The following is a 15,634-nucleotide window of genomic DNA, read 5'->3' as shown; positions in this document are numbered from 1 at the left end:
CGCAAACGTATACATGAAAACATTTATTCTTTTTCCCATGTTGTACGAGGGATAGTGACTGTCAAATGAGCCATACAGTAGTATTGTCTCCATAGCTATAATATAGATAGATATAGCCCTGCAAACACAGCGACTCACAGTGAAAATCCCTATCTTTTACAGCGGTGGCCATTGAGTACAAGGATGGCTAAAACGGGGGCGGCCTGTTCGAGCCCAGCGCTCCACATTTGCTTTCAGTTTAGCTGGTCGTCCGTACTAATACACATTGGCCGTATTAGGGGGTGGGAAACTGATGGGTGGGGATCGGGCGTTGTGGACAGCGACTCCTACAGGTCGGTTGGTGCGCCTGCGCAGTGGAATCAGGAAGTAGGGGTGGACGGTATGGTCTAAAATTTATATCACGGTATAATTTGAAGCATAGACGGTAACGGTATATATCACGGTATCAATGTTTCTGTTAGAATAATTTTTTTTGCCTGATAGGCAGGCTATATAAAGAATGACATCCTCAAGGCATGTATATTTATAATATTTTAACTTAAAACTAGGCTACTTTTGCGTATAAAGTCATTATATTCCAAATAAAATAAGTCCCGAGTCGAGACTCCTGCTCCCATTGCAAACAGCGGGGCTGGATTTTGCTAGAAGCATATGTAGCTGCAGAGCCGCAGAGCGAATTGAATTGAATAAGAATTGAGACAAAGGTGCCACTCATCCTCAGCTTTAAGAATTGACAATTGTGTCAACAAATTGACACATGTGTCAACAAATTGACACATGTATCAACAAATTGACACACAAAATGCTTAGAGACGATGGGGGTCAGAACGGCGCAAGGGTGGGGGGGCGCTGTGACCAGACCTGAAAGAGCCCCTGGCTCTGCGGCTCTGCAGCTGCATGCTATTCGCAAATCCACTGCTGCAGCCGTCCTCCCGGCTCCCGCTGCAGCCGTCGTTATCATAACACTACACACATATCGTAATGTTTACAGCAAACTGTAGTTGATCACCAGGTATGTTTTATTAACGTAGAATAATTCATATAAGAAAAACGATAGGGAAATATCTTACCTTTCTCCACTGGTTAAAAATGCCAGGAACTGAAATTGAAACTTGCTGTGCGCCGCGGTGATATGTGTTTAAATTAAATGACAATTGCGTGTTGACACGCCCACTGCGCGAAGCCTCCTAAATAACTTTTTCCAGTTTGCACATATCTATTATCTATGACTAATTCTATCTATTTTTAGGGGCAAATGCGATTGAAATAGTCGCGCTGTGGTTACATGACGTCATTGCTATTTTAGAGCTGCTCTACCGGTTAAACGGTATAGTCAAAATCCATACCGTAGAGCAAATTAATACCGTTTATACCATACACCGTTTATACCGTCCACCCCTATCAGGAAGTGTCGGGGGCAGCGTGAGCCTCCCACGCGTTACTCCTCACCACTGAGAGATCGAGCTGCGCAGGTGAAAAGATGCGACTGCTGTTACCTCAAGTACCGGAGGGGACTTGTGCTATGTATGACTTAGTCCACATTGCAGCCGGCTTGTGGGAGGCAAGAAACAGCGTTCGTGACAGGGGAGGGTTGAATTGGATGATACGAAATTGGGATGGGAGAAAATATAGAAAATGGGAGAAAAAGTGGATAAAAAAAAAGGATGGCTAAAACGGCTGGCGCTGAAAGTGTTAAGGTTCGGTTTCAAGATCAAACACAAGGCATGTTTCACCCGTTTCAATTGGAATCGGTGAAACATAGCTCTGGCCGTAGGTATAGACCACCTATAGACTACCATGTGCAGAAGGTCCCGCTTTAGCAATAGCTTTGTTCCCACAGCCAGATTAGCTTTAAATAAGTAACCTCTTAAATTACTTGAAATCCTGTCTATGGTGTGTAGAGTCAGAGTGTTGTCTTTGCTGTGTGACCACTGTAATTAAGTGTTTTTGTATAATTCTGTATGATTCTGAATGTCTTAATTGTTTGTGTTATGAATGCACCTACAGTGGAAAAGAACTTCCTCCTTGAGGACAAATAAACTGGTAACACTTTATAATAACACTCAGTTATAAGACCTTTATAAGGTATTTGTAGATAATGAACTAATCATGAACAAATCATTTATATACATTCGTAAATTATTATTAAATCATTTATAACTATATTTGTATAACATTTACAAATGAGTTCTACATTATTCATAACTCATTATCAACATTGTTTGTACTTGATTTGTTCATCATTAAATAATGTTGTTTAATGTGTAGTAACACGTTTGTAGATGCTTTGAAAAATAGATATGAAAAAACTACTATATTGTACCTCCTTTTATTTGTTCATGTTCAACAAATGATTTATTAAGACATTCATAAAACATCTATAAATCATTTGCAGATGCTATTGTGTGCCCTAATCTAAAGTGAAGCCTATTCATCATTAACAAATGTCTAATACAGTTAATTATTTGTTAACTTTTTCATCACCTGTTACAAATGTTGTAGACAGCTTTCGGATACACCCTTCTTTGTGACATCAAAGTGACAGAATTAGGACTATAGATAAATGCAATTTTATTAACATAAAATACATGTGCATAACATAACTATATTATAGTGTAACATGGGGTGGGGCACTAGGACCCAGGAGTACCCTGGCCAGGTATTGACAGAGTATGTAGAGGAAGTATCACGCAAGTGAGACTTGACTTCACGTGTGTTGCCGTCTGTTGAATGGAAGCACGATACATTAGCAGAGCCAAGTTATTCGTGCTGCCCCACGCTTTTAAGGTATGAGCAGGCTAAACACCTTTTTTGTTGGTAAATCTATTCCATCATTTCCGACCTACAACTCTTATATGTTGTGTAGACGTACTTGATGTGGTGGGCGCTAACGTTACATTTGAATTATGTGTTTGTTCCTAATGTGTGCTCAGTATATTGTGGTATGTGATGATGACACAAGGGTAATAATTATTTGTATTTTCAGGCTGTATCGGCGCCTATACAGACTGAAAATACAAATAATTATTACCCTCGTGTCATCATCACATACCGATGATAATTGACTGTATTAGACATTTGTTAACTCATTCTCTGCCACGCTGTTTCCGGGATATGGCTATGCACTGCCACGCATTAAACCAATGGAGTCAGTCACCTTGTTTGCAGGGCTATAACTATATTCTATATTATAGATATGGATGCAATACTATGGTCCATTTGACATAAGAGTATCTATCGTTCAAGATGTGAAAAAGAAATAATTTTTCCATCCATACATTCCCGTTTTATACCGTGGTGAATATAAGTATGGTTTTAGAGCTGTTTAGGGTCATTCCTGGGAGGCTAGTAATAGCCTGCGATGTGTATTATATTAAATCCATTGGCATTTCGTCCCTACACATGCTACAATAAAAAATTCAAATGCATATGATCAGTATTATGTTCCATCATGAATGCATGAAAGGGGGGGGGGGTCGTTTCTGATTAATTGATTGTCAATAACGGCATTCGTTAGTACAACAACGATTGGCGGCCAATAACAAGTTTAATCGTTGTTGGCAGAGAAAGAGTTAATGATGAATAGGCTTCACTTCAGATTAGGGCACACAATAGCATCTGCAAATGATTTATAGATGTTTTATGAATGTCTTAACAAATCATTTGTTAAACATGAAAAGACAAGTCTGGTAATTGCTTCGTGTGTATTCATAAAAGTCCACAAATAAACAAACTATTACATTTACATTAACATTTTAGACTATTAGACATTTGTTAATGATGAATATGCTTCACTTTAGATTAGGGCACACAATAGCATCTGCAAATGATTTATAGATGTTTTATGAATGTCTTAACAAATCATTTGTTGAACATGAACAAATAAATGGAGGTACAGTATAGTCATTTTTTCATATCCATTTTTCAAAGCATCTACAAACGTGTTACTACACATTAAACAACATTATTTAATGATGAACAAATCAAGTACAAACAATGTTGATAATGAGTTATAAATAATGTAGAACTAATTTGTAAATGTTATACAAATATAGTTATACATGATTTAATAATAATTTACGAATGTATATAAATGGTTTGTTCATGATTAGTTCATTATCTACAAATACCATATAAAGGTCTTATAACTGAGTGTTATTATAAAGTGTTACCAATAAACTCTATCCATGTATCTATCTATGCATCTATGTATCTACTGTATGTTTCTATCCATCTACCCATCGATGTGTGTGTGTGTGGGGGGGGGGGGTTCTGGCCATGTGCCAGCTGTTTTTCAGGGTTGAATGGGCGCGCACACACACACACACACACACTTACTTTAGCATTCCATTTGTCTTTCACACACACACAGTCAGCGCACGCGACCGACCGTCAGCCCCCGCAGCGCGAGGCCAAGTCATCCAGATTAACGCTCTGTTCCTGCTGTCTCCATGGTAACAGGGCTGGGTAGTAACAGGCGGCTGGCGGGCTGCTTCGGTTGTCACGGGGATTAAAGAAGGCGGGGGTTAAAAGAACAAAAATTGCAACTTTTTTGGGATGCCAGAAGAAGAAGAAAAAAGAGGAACGAAGAACAAAGGATTTTGTTTTCCTACTTCCCAAGTGTCCTGCAATACGGAATAAGGGAATTGGGAATCTGAGTGAGCTGTCAAAGCAGGCAGATGCACTGGAGAGGACCCCCACATGTACAAGGGTTCTCTCTCTCTCTCTCTCTCTCTCTCACACACACACACACACACACACACACACACACACACACACACACACACACACACACACACACACACACACACACACACACACACACACACACACACACACACACACACACACACACACACACACACACACACACACACACACACACACACACACACACACACACACACACACACACACACACACACACACACACACACACACACACACACACACACACACACACACACACACACACACACACACACACACACACACACACACACACACACACACACACACACACACACACACACACACACACACACACACACACACACACACACACACACACACACACACACACACACACACACACACACACACACACACACACACACACACACACACACACACACACACACACACACACACACACACACACACACACACACACACACACACACACACACACACACACACACACACACACACACACACACACACACACACACACACACACACACACACACACACACACACACACACACACACACACACACACACACACACACACACACACACACACACACACACACACACACACACACACACACACACACACACACACACACACACACACACACACACACACACACACACACACACACACACACACACACACACACACACACACACACACACACACACACAAAATGTACCAGAAGCAGGGGTGAAATTTGGACCGATGCAATCAGCATTATGGGATGCTGAGAGATGTGCTCCAGTTATGATAAACAAGTAAACAGCATCCAACAGAGAGAGGGGGGAGGAGAGAGAGGGAGGAGAAAGAGAAAAGAGAAGAGAAAGAGAGAGAGGAGAAAGAGAAGAGAAAAGAAAGAGAGAGGAGAAAGAGAAGAGAGAAGAGAAAGAGAGAGAGGAGAAAGAGAAAAGAGAGAAAAGAGAAAAAAGAGAGAGAGAGAGAGAGAGAGAGAGAGAGAGAGAGAGAGAGAGAGAGAGAGAGAGAGAGAGAGAGAGAGAGAGAGAGAGAGAGAGAGAGAGAGAGAGAGAGAGAGAGAGAGAGAGAGAACGAGAAGAGAAAGAGAACAGAGAGAGAGAGATAATCTATCATCATCTTTGTCAATCTCTCTACACAGTACCCTGGTATTTTAGATGATCAAAATACCTCCCTCCCTCTTTGGGTAGAAAATGTACATGAAATGTCTGGACTCACTTCTACTTTCATCACTATAAAATACCATCTTAATATCTGTCTTGCGTTGCCTCATTGCACTCCGCACACGTTCTTGTATATCTTTAGAACGTGAGTCAGTCACAGTAGAACTGTGTTACCTTGTATATACACTTGTTTGTTACCTTCAATATACCTTAGTGTATTTGTTACCTTCTATATACCTTAGTGTATTTGTTACCTTCTATATACCTTAGTGTATTTGTTACCTTCTATATACCTTAGTGTATTTGTTACCTTCTATATACCTTAGTGTATTTGTTACCTTCTATATACCTTAGTGTATTTGTTACCTTCTATATACCTTAGTGTATTTGTTACCTTCTATATACCTTAGTGTATTTGTTACCTTCTATATACCTTAGTGTATTTGTTACCTTCTATATACCTTAGTGTATTTGTTACATGTTGTTGTCACAGTACAAGACCAAGACCACATGGATCTATATAGCGACGATAGAAATATTATATAAGTATGACTAAATATGAATGAATGACACAGTACAGTAACACCCACAACCAAAACGCCTGCCTTATTTTGATAAATGGGAACAAACAGCAAAGATGGGAGCCATGTGTCACAGCTGGAGAGAGCCAATACAACTTTCTGTTAGCTATTATCCTGTAGGAAAATGATCAGTTTGTATTAAAATCACAATAACAGATATGACGTTCTCTGACCTTTACCTCAGTCATTCTCAAAACAAAGAAATAGGATTTTAATGATTTTAACTAAAACCTCAACCTGCCTTCTCTCCTCCTACCAACCCTCTCAGATCTACCTCAGCCTCCCTCCTCTCCTCCTACCAACCCTCTCAGATCTACCTCAGCCTCCCTCCTCTCCTCCTACCAACCCTCTCAGATCTACCTCAGCCTCCCTCCTCTCCTCCTACCAACCCTCTCAGATCTACCTCAGCCTCCCTCCTCTCCTCCTACCAACCCTCTCAGATCTACCTCAGCCTCCCTCCTCTCCTCCTACCAACCCTCTCAGATCTACCTCAGCCTCCCTCCTCTCCCCCTACCAACCCTCTCAGATCTACCTCAGCCTCCCTCCTCTCCTCCTACCAACCCTCTCAGATCTACCTCAGCCTCCCTCCTCTCCTCCTACCAACCCTCTCAGATCTACCTCAGCCTCCCTCCTCTCCTCCTACCAACCCTCTCAGATCTACCTCAGCCTCCCTCCTCTCCTCCTACCAACCCTCTCAGATCTACCTCAGCCTCCCTCCTCTCCTCCTACCAACCCTCTCAGATCTACCTCAGCCTCCCTCCTCTCCTCCTACCAACCCTCTCAGATCTACCTCAGCCTCCCTCCTCTCCTCCTACCAACCCTCTCAGATCTACATCAGCCTCCCTTCTCTCCTCCTACCAACCCTCTCAGAACCTGCCTTCTCTCCTAACCAACGGTCAAACCGTCACAGTTTTGAGGACAGAGCTCTTCTCCAGGGCAGCTCCCAGGCTGGAACTAACGTCCCCAAGACCGTTGCGACTCAAAAGAAAAGTCTCTCAAGTTTCCAATCCTGCCTCAAGGCTAAACTCTTCTCCACTGCCTACTCCCCATCCATTCTTGTGTTTCTATTGTCTGTTGTGTGTCTCCCCTTGGTGTGAAGTGACTTAGTTCTAGAAAAGCTCATAAAAATCGAATGTATTTCTATTAATGGTTAGCTAAACTGTGTGTGTGTGTGTGTGTGTGTGTGTGTCTGTGTGTCTGTGTCTGTGTCTGTGTCTGTGTCTGTGTGTGTGTGTGTGTGTGTGTGTGTGTGTGTGTGTGTGTGTGTGTACCTGGTTGAGGTAGTGATACTCCTCAGGCTTCAGTAGGTGAAAGGACGTCCTCTCCTCTTCACTGGCTCCCGCTAACAGATAGTAGAATACGTGATAGTTCCTGCACAGAGAGAAATGCAGACAGTGAGTTTCAACATTGATATGCTTTTGAATCTTTTCCCCACATTCAATAAAAATGTCCAACATGTTTTCTTGGCTGAAAAGACTGAGCCACCTCCAAGCCAGAGTGGTTAATTGTACAGTACATTCAAAAGGTTAAAAAAAAAAACACAAAATAATTACAACTACGTATTACAACATGTTCACTTGTTTTCAATTCAGTTTGAGTTAGTTTCCAAAGATGGTTTACTAATTTCAGTTTAGTTTTTATTGTTTAAAAATGTTTAGTTTGAATCTAGTTTTTATAAATTGTTTATGTTTTTATTTGGGGGGGGGTCAGAGGCAATTTACTCACATTCTATGCATATTTTAATTGAGTTAGTACTAGGGATGTCCGATATTGGCATTAAAATGTGATATCGGAAATTATCGGTATCGGTTTAAAAAAACAAAACAATTTTCTATATATTTTTTTACATTTATTTAACCTTTATTTACCCAGGCAAGCAAGTAAGAACAAATTATGATTTTATTTATTGTCAAAAGTATGCATAATGTTGTGTTAATTCCACAACAAGAGATATGTAATGTGGGCGGCTAGGTGGTGCAGTGGGCAAGGCGCTCACCACCAATGCAGGAGACGCTGGGTTCGAGCCCAGCTCTCCGCATTGCTATCAGCTTGGCTGGTCGTTCATACTAATACAATTGGCAGTGTTAGGGGGTGGGAAGCTGATGGGTGGGGATCGGACGTTGTGGACAGCGACTCCTACAGGTCGGTTGGTGCGCCTGCGCAGCAGAATCAGGAAGCGACGGGGGCGGCGTGCCCTCCAAACGCAGACCCCCGACGCTGAGAGATTGCGCTGTGCAGGTGAAAAGATGCGACAGCTGCTTCCTCGAGTACCGGAGGGGACACGTGATGTAAGGCTTAGTCCACATTGCAGCCGGCTTGTGGGAGGCATGGCCTAACAGCGTTCGAGACAGGGGAGGGTAGAATTGGACAATACGAAATTGGGGATGGGAGAAAAATAGAAAATGGGAGAAAAAAGTAGATACAAAAAAAAAAGAGATATGTAATGTTAATTACCTGAAATTATTCCGTTTTTTGGGAGGGGAAACACTGCATATATCGGTATCGGTTGATATCGGTATCGGAAATTAAGAGTTGGACAATATCGGTATATCGGTATCGGTAAAAAAGCCAATATCGAACATCCCTAGTTAGTACTAATAGTACACACTAGTTTTTAGTAGTTTCTAAAAATGTTTTTCACACCTAGTTATAGTATAATAAATAACCTATAATAGCCCATACTGATTCAAAAAGGGATGTTTTACATTTAAAGGGATAGTTCAGATTTTTTAGAACCCTAGCCCCGTTTCTTACCAATGATAGTGTTGATCGGTAGAGTCCCTTCTCAGCACAATCAAAGCTGTTCCTCACACTAGCTCCAGATAGTTAGCTACAAACCAATGCAAGGTCAGTGGGGTCAAGCTCCCGTCTTCACACACTGACCGAGCTGAACTGTACTCCACAGCGTGACCTTCCTTCAGCTTGTACAGACAGGAGCTCGACCTCATTGACTTTGCATTATTTTGTGTGAAAAAGCACTCTTCTCTCGTTGATACTGCTGCCTGCTACTGTCCCTGGCAACAACAGGCTGCATCATAGATCATTTTAACAGTTCCCCCACAGGACAGTTTGGGACAACAGCTTTCAAATCTGGACATTCCAGCAAGGCATGTGTGGAAGAATGTGACCCCAAGCCAGCCAGCCAGCCAGCCAGCCAGCCAGCCAGCCAATCATTCAGTCAGTCAGCCAACCATTCAGTTATTCAGTCAGTCAGCCAATCATTCAGTTATTCAGTCAGTCAGCCAACCATTCAGTTATTCAGTCAGTCAGCCAACCATTCAGTTATTCAGTCAGTCAGCCAATCATTCAGTTATTCAGTCAGTCAGCCAATCATTCAGTTATTCAGTCAGTCAGCCAATCATTCAGTTATTCAGTCAGTCAGCCAATCATTCAGTTATTAGGTCAGTCTGCCAGTCATTCAGTTATTAGGTCAGTCAGCCAATCATTCAGTTATTAGGTCAGTCTGCCAGTCATTCAGTTATTAGGTCAGTCAGCCAATCATTCAGTTATTCAGTCAGTCAGCCAATCATTCAGTTATTAGGTCAGTCAGCCAATCATTCAGTTATTCAGTCAGTCAGCCAATCATTCAGTTATTAGGTCAGTCTGCCAGTCAGTCATTCAGCTATTCAGCCATTCAGCCAGTCAATCAGTTGGCCCTTCAGAGTAAACCACCCCCTGTATTACTGGACTGCAAAAGAAAACGAAAGAAATTAAATAAACAGCTGCCCAATTGTAGCAGATTAACCTGTAATCTGTAACAAATATGTCACACGTTGGACCCCAGCGGGCAGCTTGTGTTTCAGTCAAACAAAAGGAGCAGTGTGCTGGTGTGAGCCCATGGTAAGGAGCTCCTGATTAACCGTGACAAAGGTTGGGGGGGGGGGGGGGGGGGGTTGGCCAAGAGCACTGAAGATGTAATGGACCTGTCTCAAACCCTGCCCTCTTTTCTTGATCCTCCAATCACAACTGTCGCTTACCTCGGACAAACTTGGTTTGTCCGAGGTAAGCGACAGTTGTGATTGGAGGATCAAGAAAAGAGGGCAGGGTTTGAGACAGGTCCATTATATTGCTGTTGGAAGCGGAACCGCTCTCCGTGCTTCTAAGCGCGTTTTTAAACACTCATGGGAATGACTGAGTGATAGAGATGGAAAGTTAGGATGGTCCAGTGAGGCCGTTAAAAGTGGCCGTCTGTAAAAGATGAAACAAATGTAGAATGAATGAATGAATGAATGAAAATTGTATTTAACAGATTGCAGAATGGGTACAATACAGTACGGCTCAATACACACAATTGTTAAGGGGATGCAGACCTGAGAAAGACTTTCGTCTTGTTTACATCAGGGTCCCCCATTTTCAATTCATAGTGATAGATTCGTAGGATAGATGTTATGTGGAAATAGTACCAAGAGAGACTGAATTCAAAACAGAAGATAAAGAAAGAAGTGCAGAGAAGATAACAAATGAAGACGGATGAGGATGGTGACGATGGAGACGATCTCAGTAATGAGAATGACAATAATGACAGTGGTGATGGTGAGGACGATGATAACGATGATGATAGTGGTGGTTGATTGACACCATGCCTTGCTAGCTTAGTTCATATGCTCCAAAAAAAAAAAAAAAAACTTAGAAATCCGACACATCTGGCATGTGTGCAACTTGTAGGGACGGTCAACCTGAACCATAATTTTCACAGATCACAAAATTACTTGCCTTATGCACGTTGGAACAAATACCACCGCAGAGCCCTGGGTGTACTTTCCATGATGTTTTTTTTTTAACCCCAGGGCTGGAAGACAAATGAGCCATCATCACGGATCAGGCCTTTTAAGATTCTCTACAGTGTAACTCCCCCCCTCAACCCACCCTTCCAGAGTAGGCTGCGAGGTCCTGCAACACAGCCCCACCATCAATATGGCTGCCTCGGCCTGTCATCATCACGCTGAAATGGAAACCTCAGGCCAATCAGGGTTGGAGAGGATAAGATGACCAGTGGAGCCCCCCCACTGCCCCCCTCTCCCTCTTTCCAAAAAGATTGATCGGACGATTTTTACTCTCGGGGGGGATAAGTGATTGGGATATGGAAGGGGTGAGGGGGGGTTGGAGACAGTAGGGGAGATTTGTGGAGGACCGTGGTGAAGGTGGAGGTGTGTGTGTGTGTGTGTGTGTGTGTGTGTGTGTGTGTGTTGGAGGTTTGTGGAGGACCAGGTTGAAGGTAAGTGTGTTTGCATGCGTGTTGAAGGTTTATGGAGGACAAGGTGTTTGTTATAATCCTGGGCAGAACACATAACCAACCTCTGATAAACATAACCAAAAATAAAGACTTTTATTCACTGCCGGTTACGTAATACTAATCTTTAAAAAGGTAAAAAAAAAATAAAAAAAATCGTGTATACATTATTATTATTTATTACATGGCGTTTTAACATTCGCCAAAATGCTTGATTGTGATTGGTCAATAGCGCTCGGTTGCCCCTGACAGCGGTCAGTTATTTCTCGATAACGGACCGCTGCTATGCGCAATAATGATTATTATTATTGATTGACCTCAGGCAGGGAAACATGATCGTCTGCACTGTCGACTGTGTGAGGAATGGGGGGGGGGGGGGCAGTAAATGTGCTGTTTAAGAGATATAAATATAATATCTTGATTTTCAAAAGGAAATGAAGGCTAAGTGTAGAGTTTCTGAAATGAAGACCTCATACTGGAAGAAGAGAGATATGGATTGGCAAACTTGATCGGAGAACATCTCATATTCTCCCAAGACAAATATGAATACTTTCCTAAAGAGCTAAGAATAAACCAACACAGCACGGTGTCCTGATGGCTAAGAGAAGCAAGCTCACAACTGGATGGTCTTTGGTTTGAACCGTTGAACAGCAGGGAATTCTTACCAAAAAGTATCACAGTATTTACATAGTTCTTTGGCCATTACAATGATATGATATTATTACCAGCTGTACCATGGTTTGCATACCATGATATTACCAGCTGTACCATGGTTTGCATACCATGATATTACCAGCTGTACCATGGTTTGCATACCATGATATTACCAGCTGTATCATGTTCTACATTGGATTATACCATGATATTATATAACGGGACCTAAAATAGTATTTTCCTGTGTGTTGCATTGTTTATACAGAATGAGGTGTTGTGCCAACTTTTCTGCAGTTCGGTTCGCGTCTAGTTTTTTACCAACCCATTCCCAGTTCCGCGTTGGCGTTCTGCGATCTGATTGGCCACTGACGTTTCTGTTGCGATCTGATTGGCCACTGACGTTTCTGGTCATGTGACATGTGCGCCCAATCGCGTGACGCCGTTTCTGCGCCCATTTCCGCCTCGAACAGCCTGCAAACGACCTAACGCCTAGTTTATCACTGGTTAAGCTTAGGCGACTCTTTCGAAGTTGGTTACGGTTAGAGTTTGGAATCAGGGCTGGCGTTCTATCGCCCTGCTCTAAGACAAACTCTAACCTTAACCAACTTTGAAGAGTGCCTAAGCTTAACCGGTGAAAGAAATAGGCGTCACACGATTGCCGCGACCAGAAACGTCAGTGGCCAATCAGAGCGCAGAACGCGGAACTGGAAATCCGTTGGTAAAAATATTCAGGCGTTCAGCCCACCCCCTTGAAACAGTCCAGTTCAGCCCACCCCCTTGAAAACAGTTCAGCCCACCCCCATGAAACAGTTCAGCCCACCCCCTTGAAACAGTCCATTCAGAATTGCAGCCACAATCACCGTAATGAATAACATGCATGTATGTGCAAAGATATACAAGATACCAGCTCACGTGTAAATCTTCTCTTTTCTACGGTTGAACCTAAAATATGTTTCTGACAACATTTCTTACGACAAGATTGCTATGTTATTGCTGGATCTTGAGTCATATACTCATATTTGATCTGCAACGTCTAGTCTGAAAGTTGGATCTGAATTTTGTTCGATGGTACAGGCTCGCACACCACTACTAGATGTACGATAATTATCATATTTGTACGATAAAAGCAGCTTGCTTGTTACAGGCACAGAAACAGCTCATTTAGAACAGGACTGAAACAGAGAGCTATAGAGGCTGCTAGAATGCATTATATTTTATATTATATATCTTTTTAAACTTCAAAGACATGTTTAGGGGACCTCAAAGACCTATATTAACTTGTTGAAAAGGACTCAAATATGTCTCCTTTAAGAATCCAAAGTAAAAGTACATGGTGTATGCAACATCTTTTTATTTTATTTTTATATCTACTTTTTCTCGCCATTTTCTATTTTTTTTCTCCCATGCCAATTTCGTATTATCCAATTCTACCCTCCCCTGTCTCGAACGTTGTTAGGCCATGCCTCCCACAAGCCGGCTGCAATGTGGACCAAGCCTTGCATCACGTGTCCCCTCCGGTACTCGAGGAGGCAGCCGTCGCATCTTTTCACCTGAACAGCGCGATCTCTCAGCGTCGAGGAGTAACACGTGCTGTCCACAACGTCTGATCCCCACCCACCGGCTTTCCCACCCCCTAATACTGCCAATTGTATTAGTATATGAACAAGCAGCCAAGCCGGAGGCAACGCCGAGAGCTGGGCTCGAACCCAGCATCTCCTGCGTTAGTGGCGAGCGCCTTGCCCACTGCACCACTTAGCCGCCTTGCAACATCTTTTTCTTCAAAGTAACTAGTAACTAATGGGTTCAGATAAATACTTTCCACCACCGGTTCTTAGTCAACTAGCCTGGTTAAATATGGGCAGAAAGTTAACACTTTCATCCAAACTCCAGACTTCAAAGGGAATAACGAGTTGAAAATGTGTCAATGTGATTGTGTTGGAAATTCCTTGTGGACAGATGCCACCTAACATCTCCTAAACTGCAACTTTAAAGGAACACGCCAACATTTTGGGAAATTAGCTATCATCTTCTCCAGAGAGAGACAAGAACATAGATACCAGTTTCCTCTCTGTGCGTTCAGTAGAAAGCTATCTGGCTGCACGTTAGCCTAGCTTAGCACAATGAATGGAAGCGGACAGTGACGGGTAGCCTAGGCATTGTCCCAACACCTCTCCCGAAGGCTAACCGGCCATGTCCGCTTCCATTCATTGTGCTAAGCTAGGCTAACATGCGGCCAGATAGCGTCTACCTTAATGATAAGCAAGCAGTGCAAAAATGCGGAAGCATTCGTCACCGCACGCCACTACGGTAAAGCGCCTTTCTTTTCAGGCCCGCTTTGGGAGCTGTCGCGCGGAAATAGGCTGTCTATTGCCATTCTCTTTGACAAACTCTAACCTTAACCAGCTCCTTAACAGCGCCTAAACTTAACCGTTCTAACCTTAACCAACTCCGAAACAATGCCTAACCTTAACCTTAACCATGCCTAACCTTAACCATAGAAATTATATTGCCATTCTCTTTGACAAACTCTAACCTTAACCAGCTCCTTAACAGCGCCTAAACTTAACCGTTCTAACCTTAACCAACTCCGAAACAATGCCTAACCTTAACCTTAACCATGCCTAACCTTAACCGGCGAAAGAATACATGTTAAAAAAAAAATCACGTTAAAAAAAAAATATTCGATGGGATTCGAACTCGCCAGCAAACGAGCCATAGGATCCACAGCCATGTAGTCTTGCCAATTGAGCTATTTCTAGATACTGAATAAGGGGCGGTGACTTATATATATTGAGCTCCGCTCGTGTCGAACCAAGGCGGTATCTCATGCGCATGCGCGGGCACCTCGCGCGAGCACGCCGGCGCACGCACGCACCTGAGCGAGCACGCCGCCGCCGGTGCACGCACGGGCGCTGGGCGGCGGAAAATGAAAGGCGCATTACCGCACAACACTACGGTAGAATGCTTCCGCATTCTTGCACTGCTTGCTTATCATTAAGGAAAACGCGGCCAGATAGCTTTCTACTGAACGCACAGAGAGGAGACTGGTATCTATCTTCTCGTCTCTCTCTCTCTCTGGATTAGACGGTACGCTAATTTCCATTTTTTTTTGCTGTGTTCCTTTCAGACTGTACAGTGCATCTCTGGATCTCTCTTGACACATTTGCATGGAGATTTGAGATTTCAGCAAAGACTGTTGCCATCGGGCAGGCGTTACAGGTGCATCAGAGCCAGAACAAACTGGGTCAGAGACAGTTTCTTCCCCAGAGCCATC

At 42.9% G+C, this 15,634-nt stretch overlaps 1 protein-coding gene across 1 annotated transcript in view; it reads right to left on the bottom strand.

Annotated features, from left to right (window-relative positions):
* Positions 1-15,634, bottom strand: part of LOC311230655 (unconventional myosin-IXAb-like) — a 326,861-nt gene that overhangs the window by 144,607 nt on the left and 166,620 nt on the right. The window contains exon 5 of the mRNA XM_084317004.1: positions 7,748-7,847. Coding sequence (XP_084173130.1) covers positions 7,748-7,847 — 100 coding nt within the window. The remainder of the gene's footprint in view (positions 1-7,747; positions 7,848-15,634) is intronic.

The sequence above is a fragment of the Notolepis coatsorum genome (assembly GCF_963971535.1).
Source record: "Notolepis coatsorum genome assembly, chromosome: 6".
Taxonomy (NCBI): Eukaryota; Metazoa; Chordata; class Actinopteri; order Aulopiformes; family Paralepididae; genus Notolepis; species Notolepis coatsorum.
Note: the sequence above shows the minus strand (reverse complement) of the source record. Positions and strands in the feature narration are given on the sequence as shown.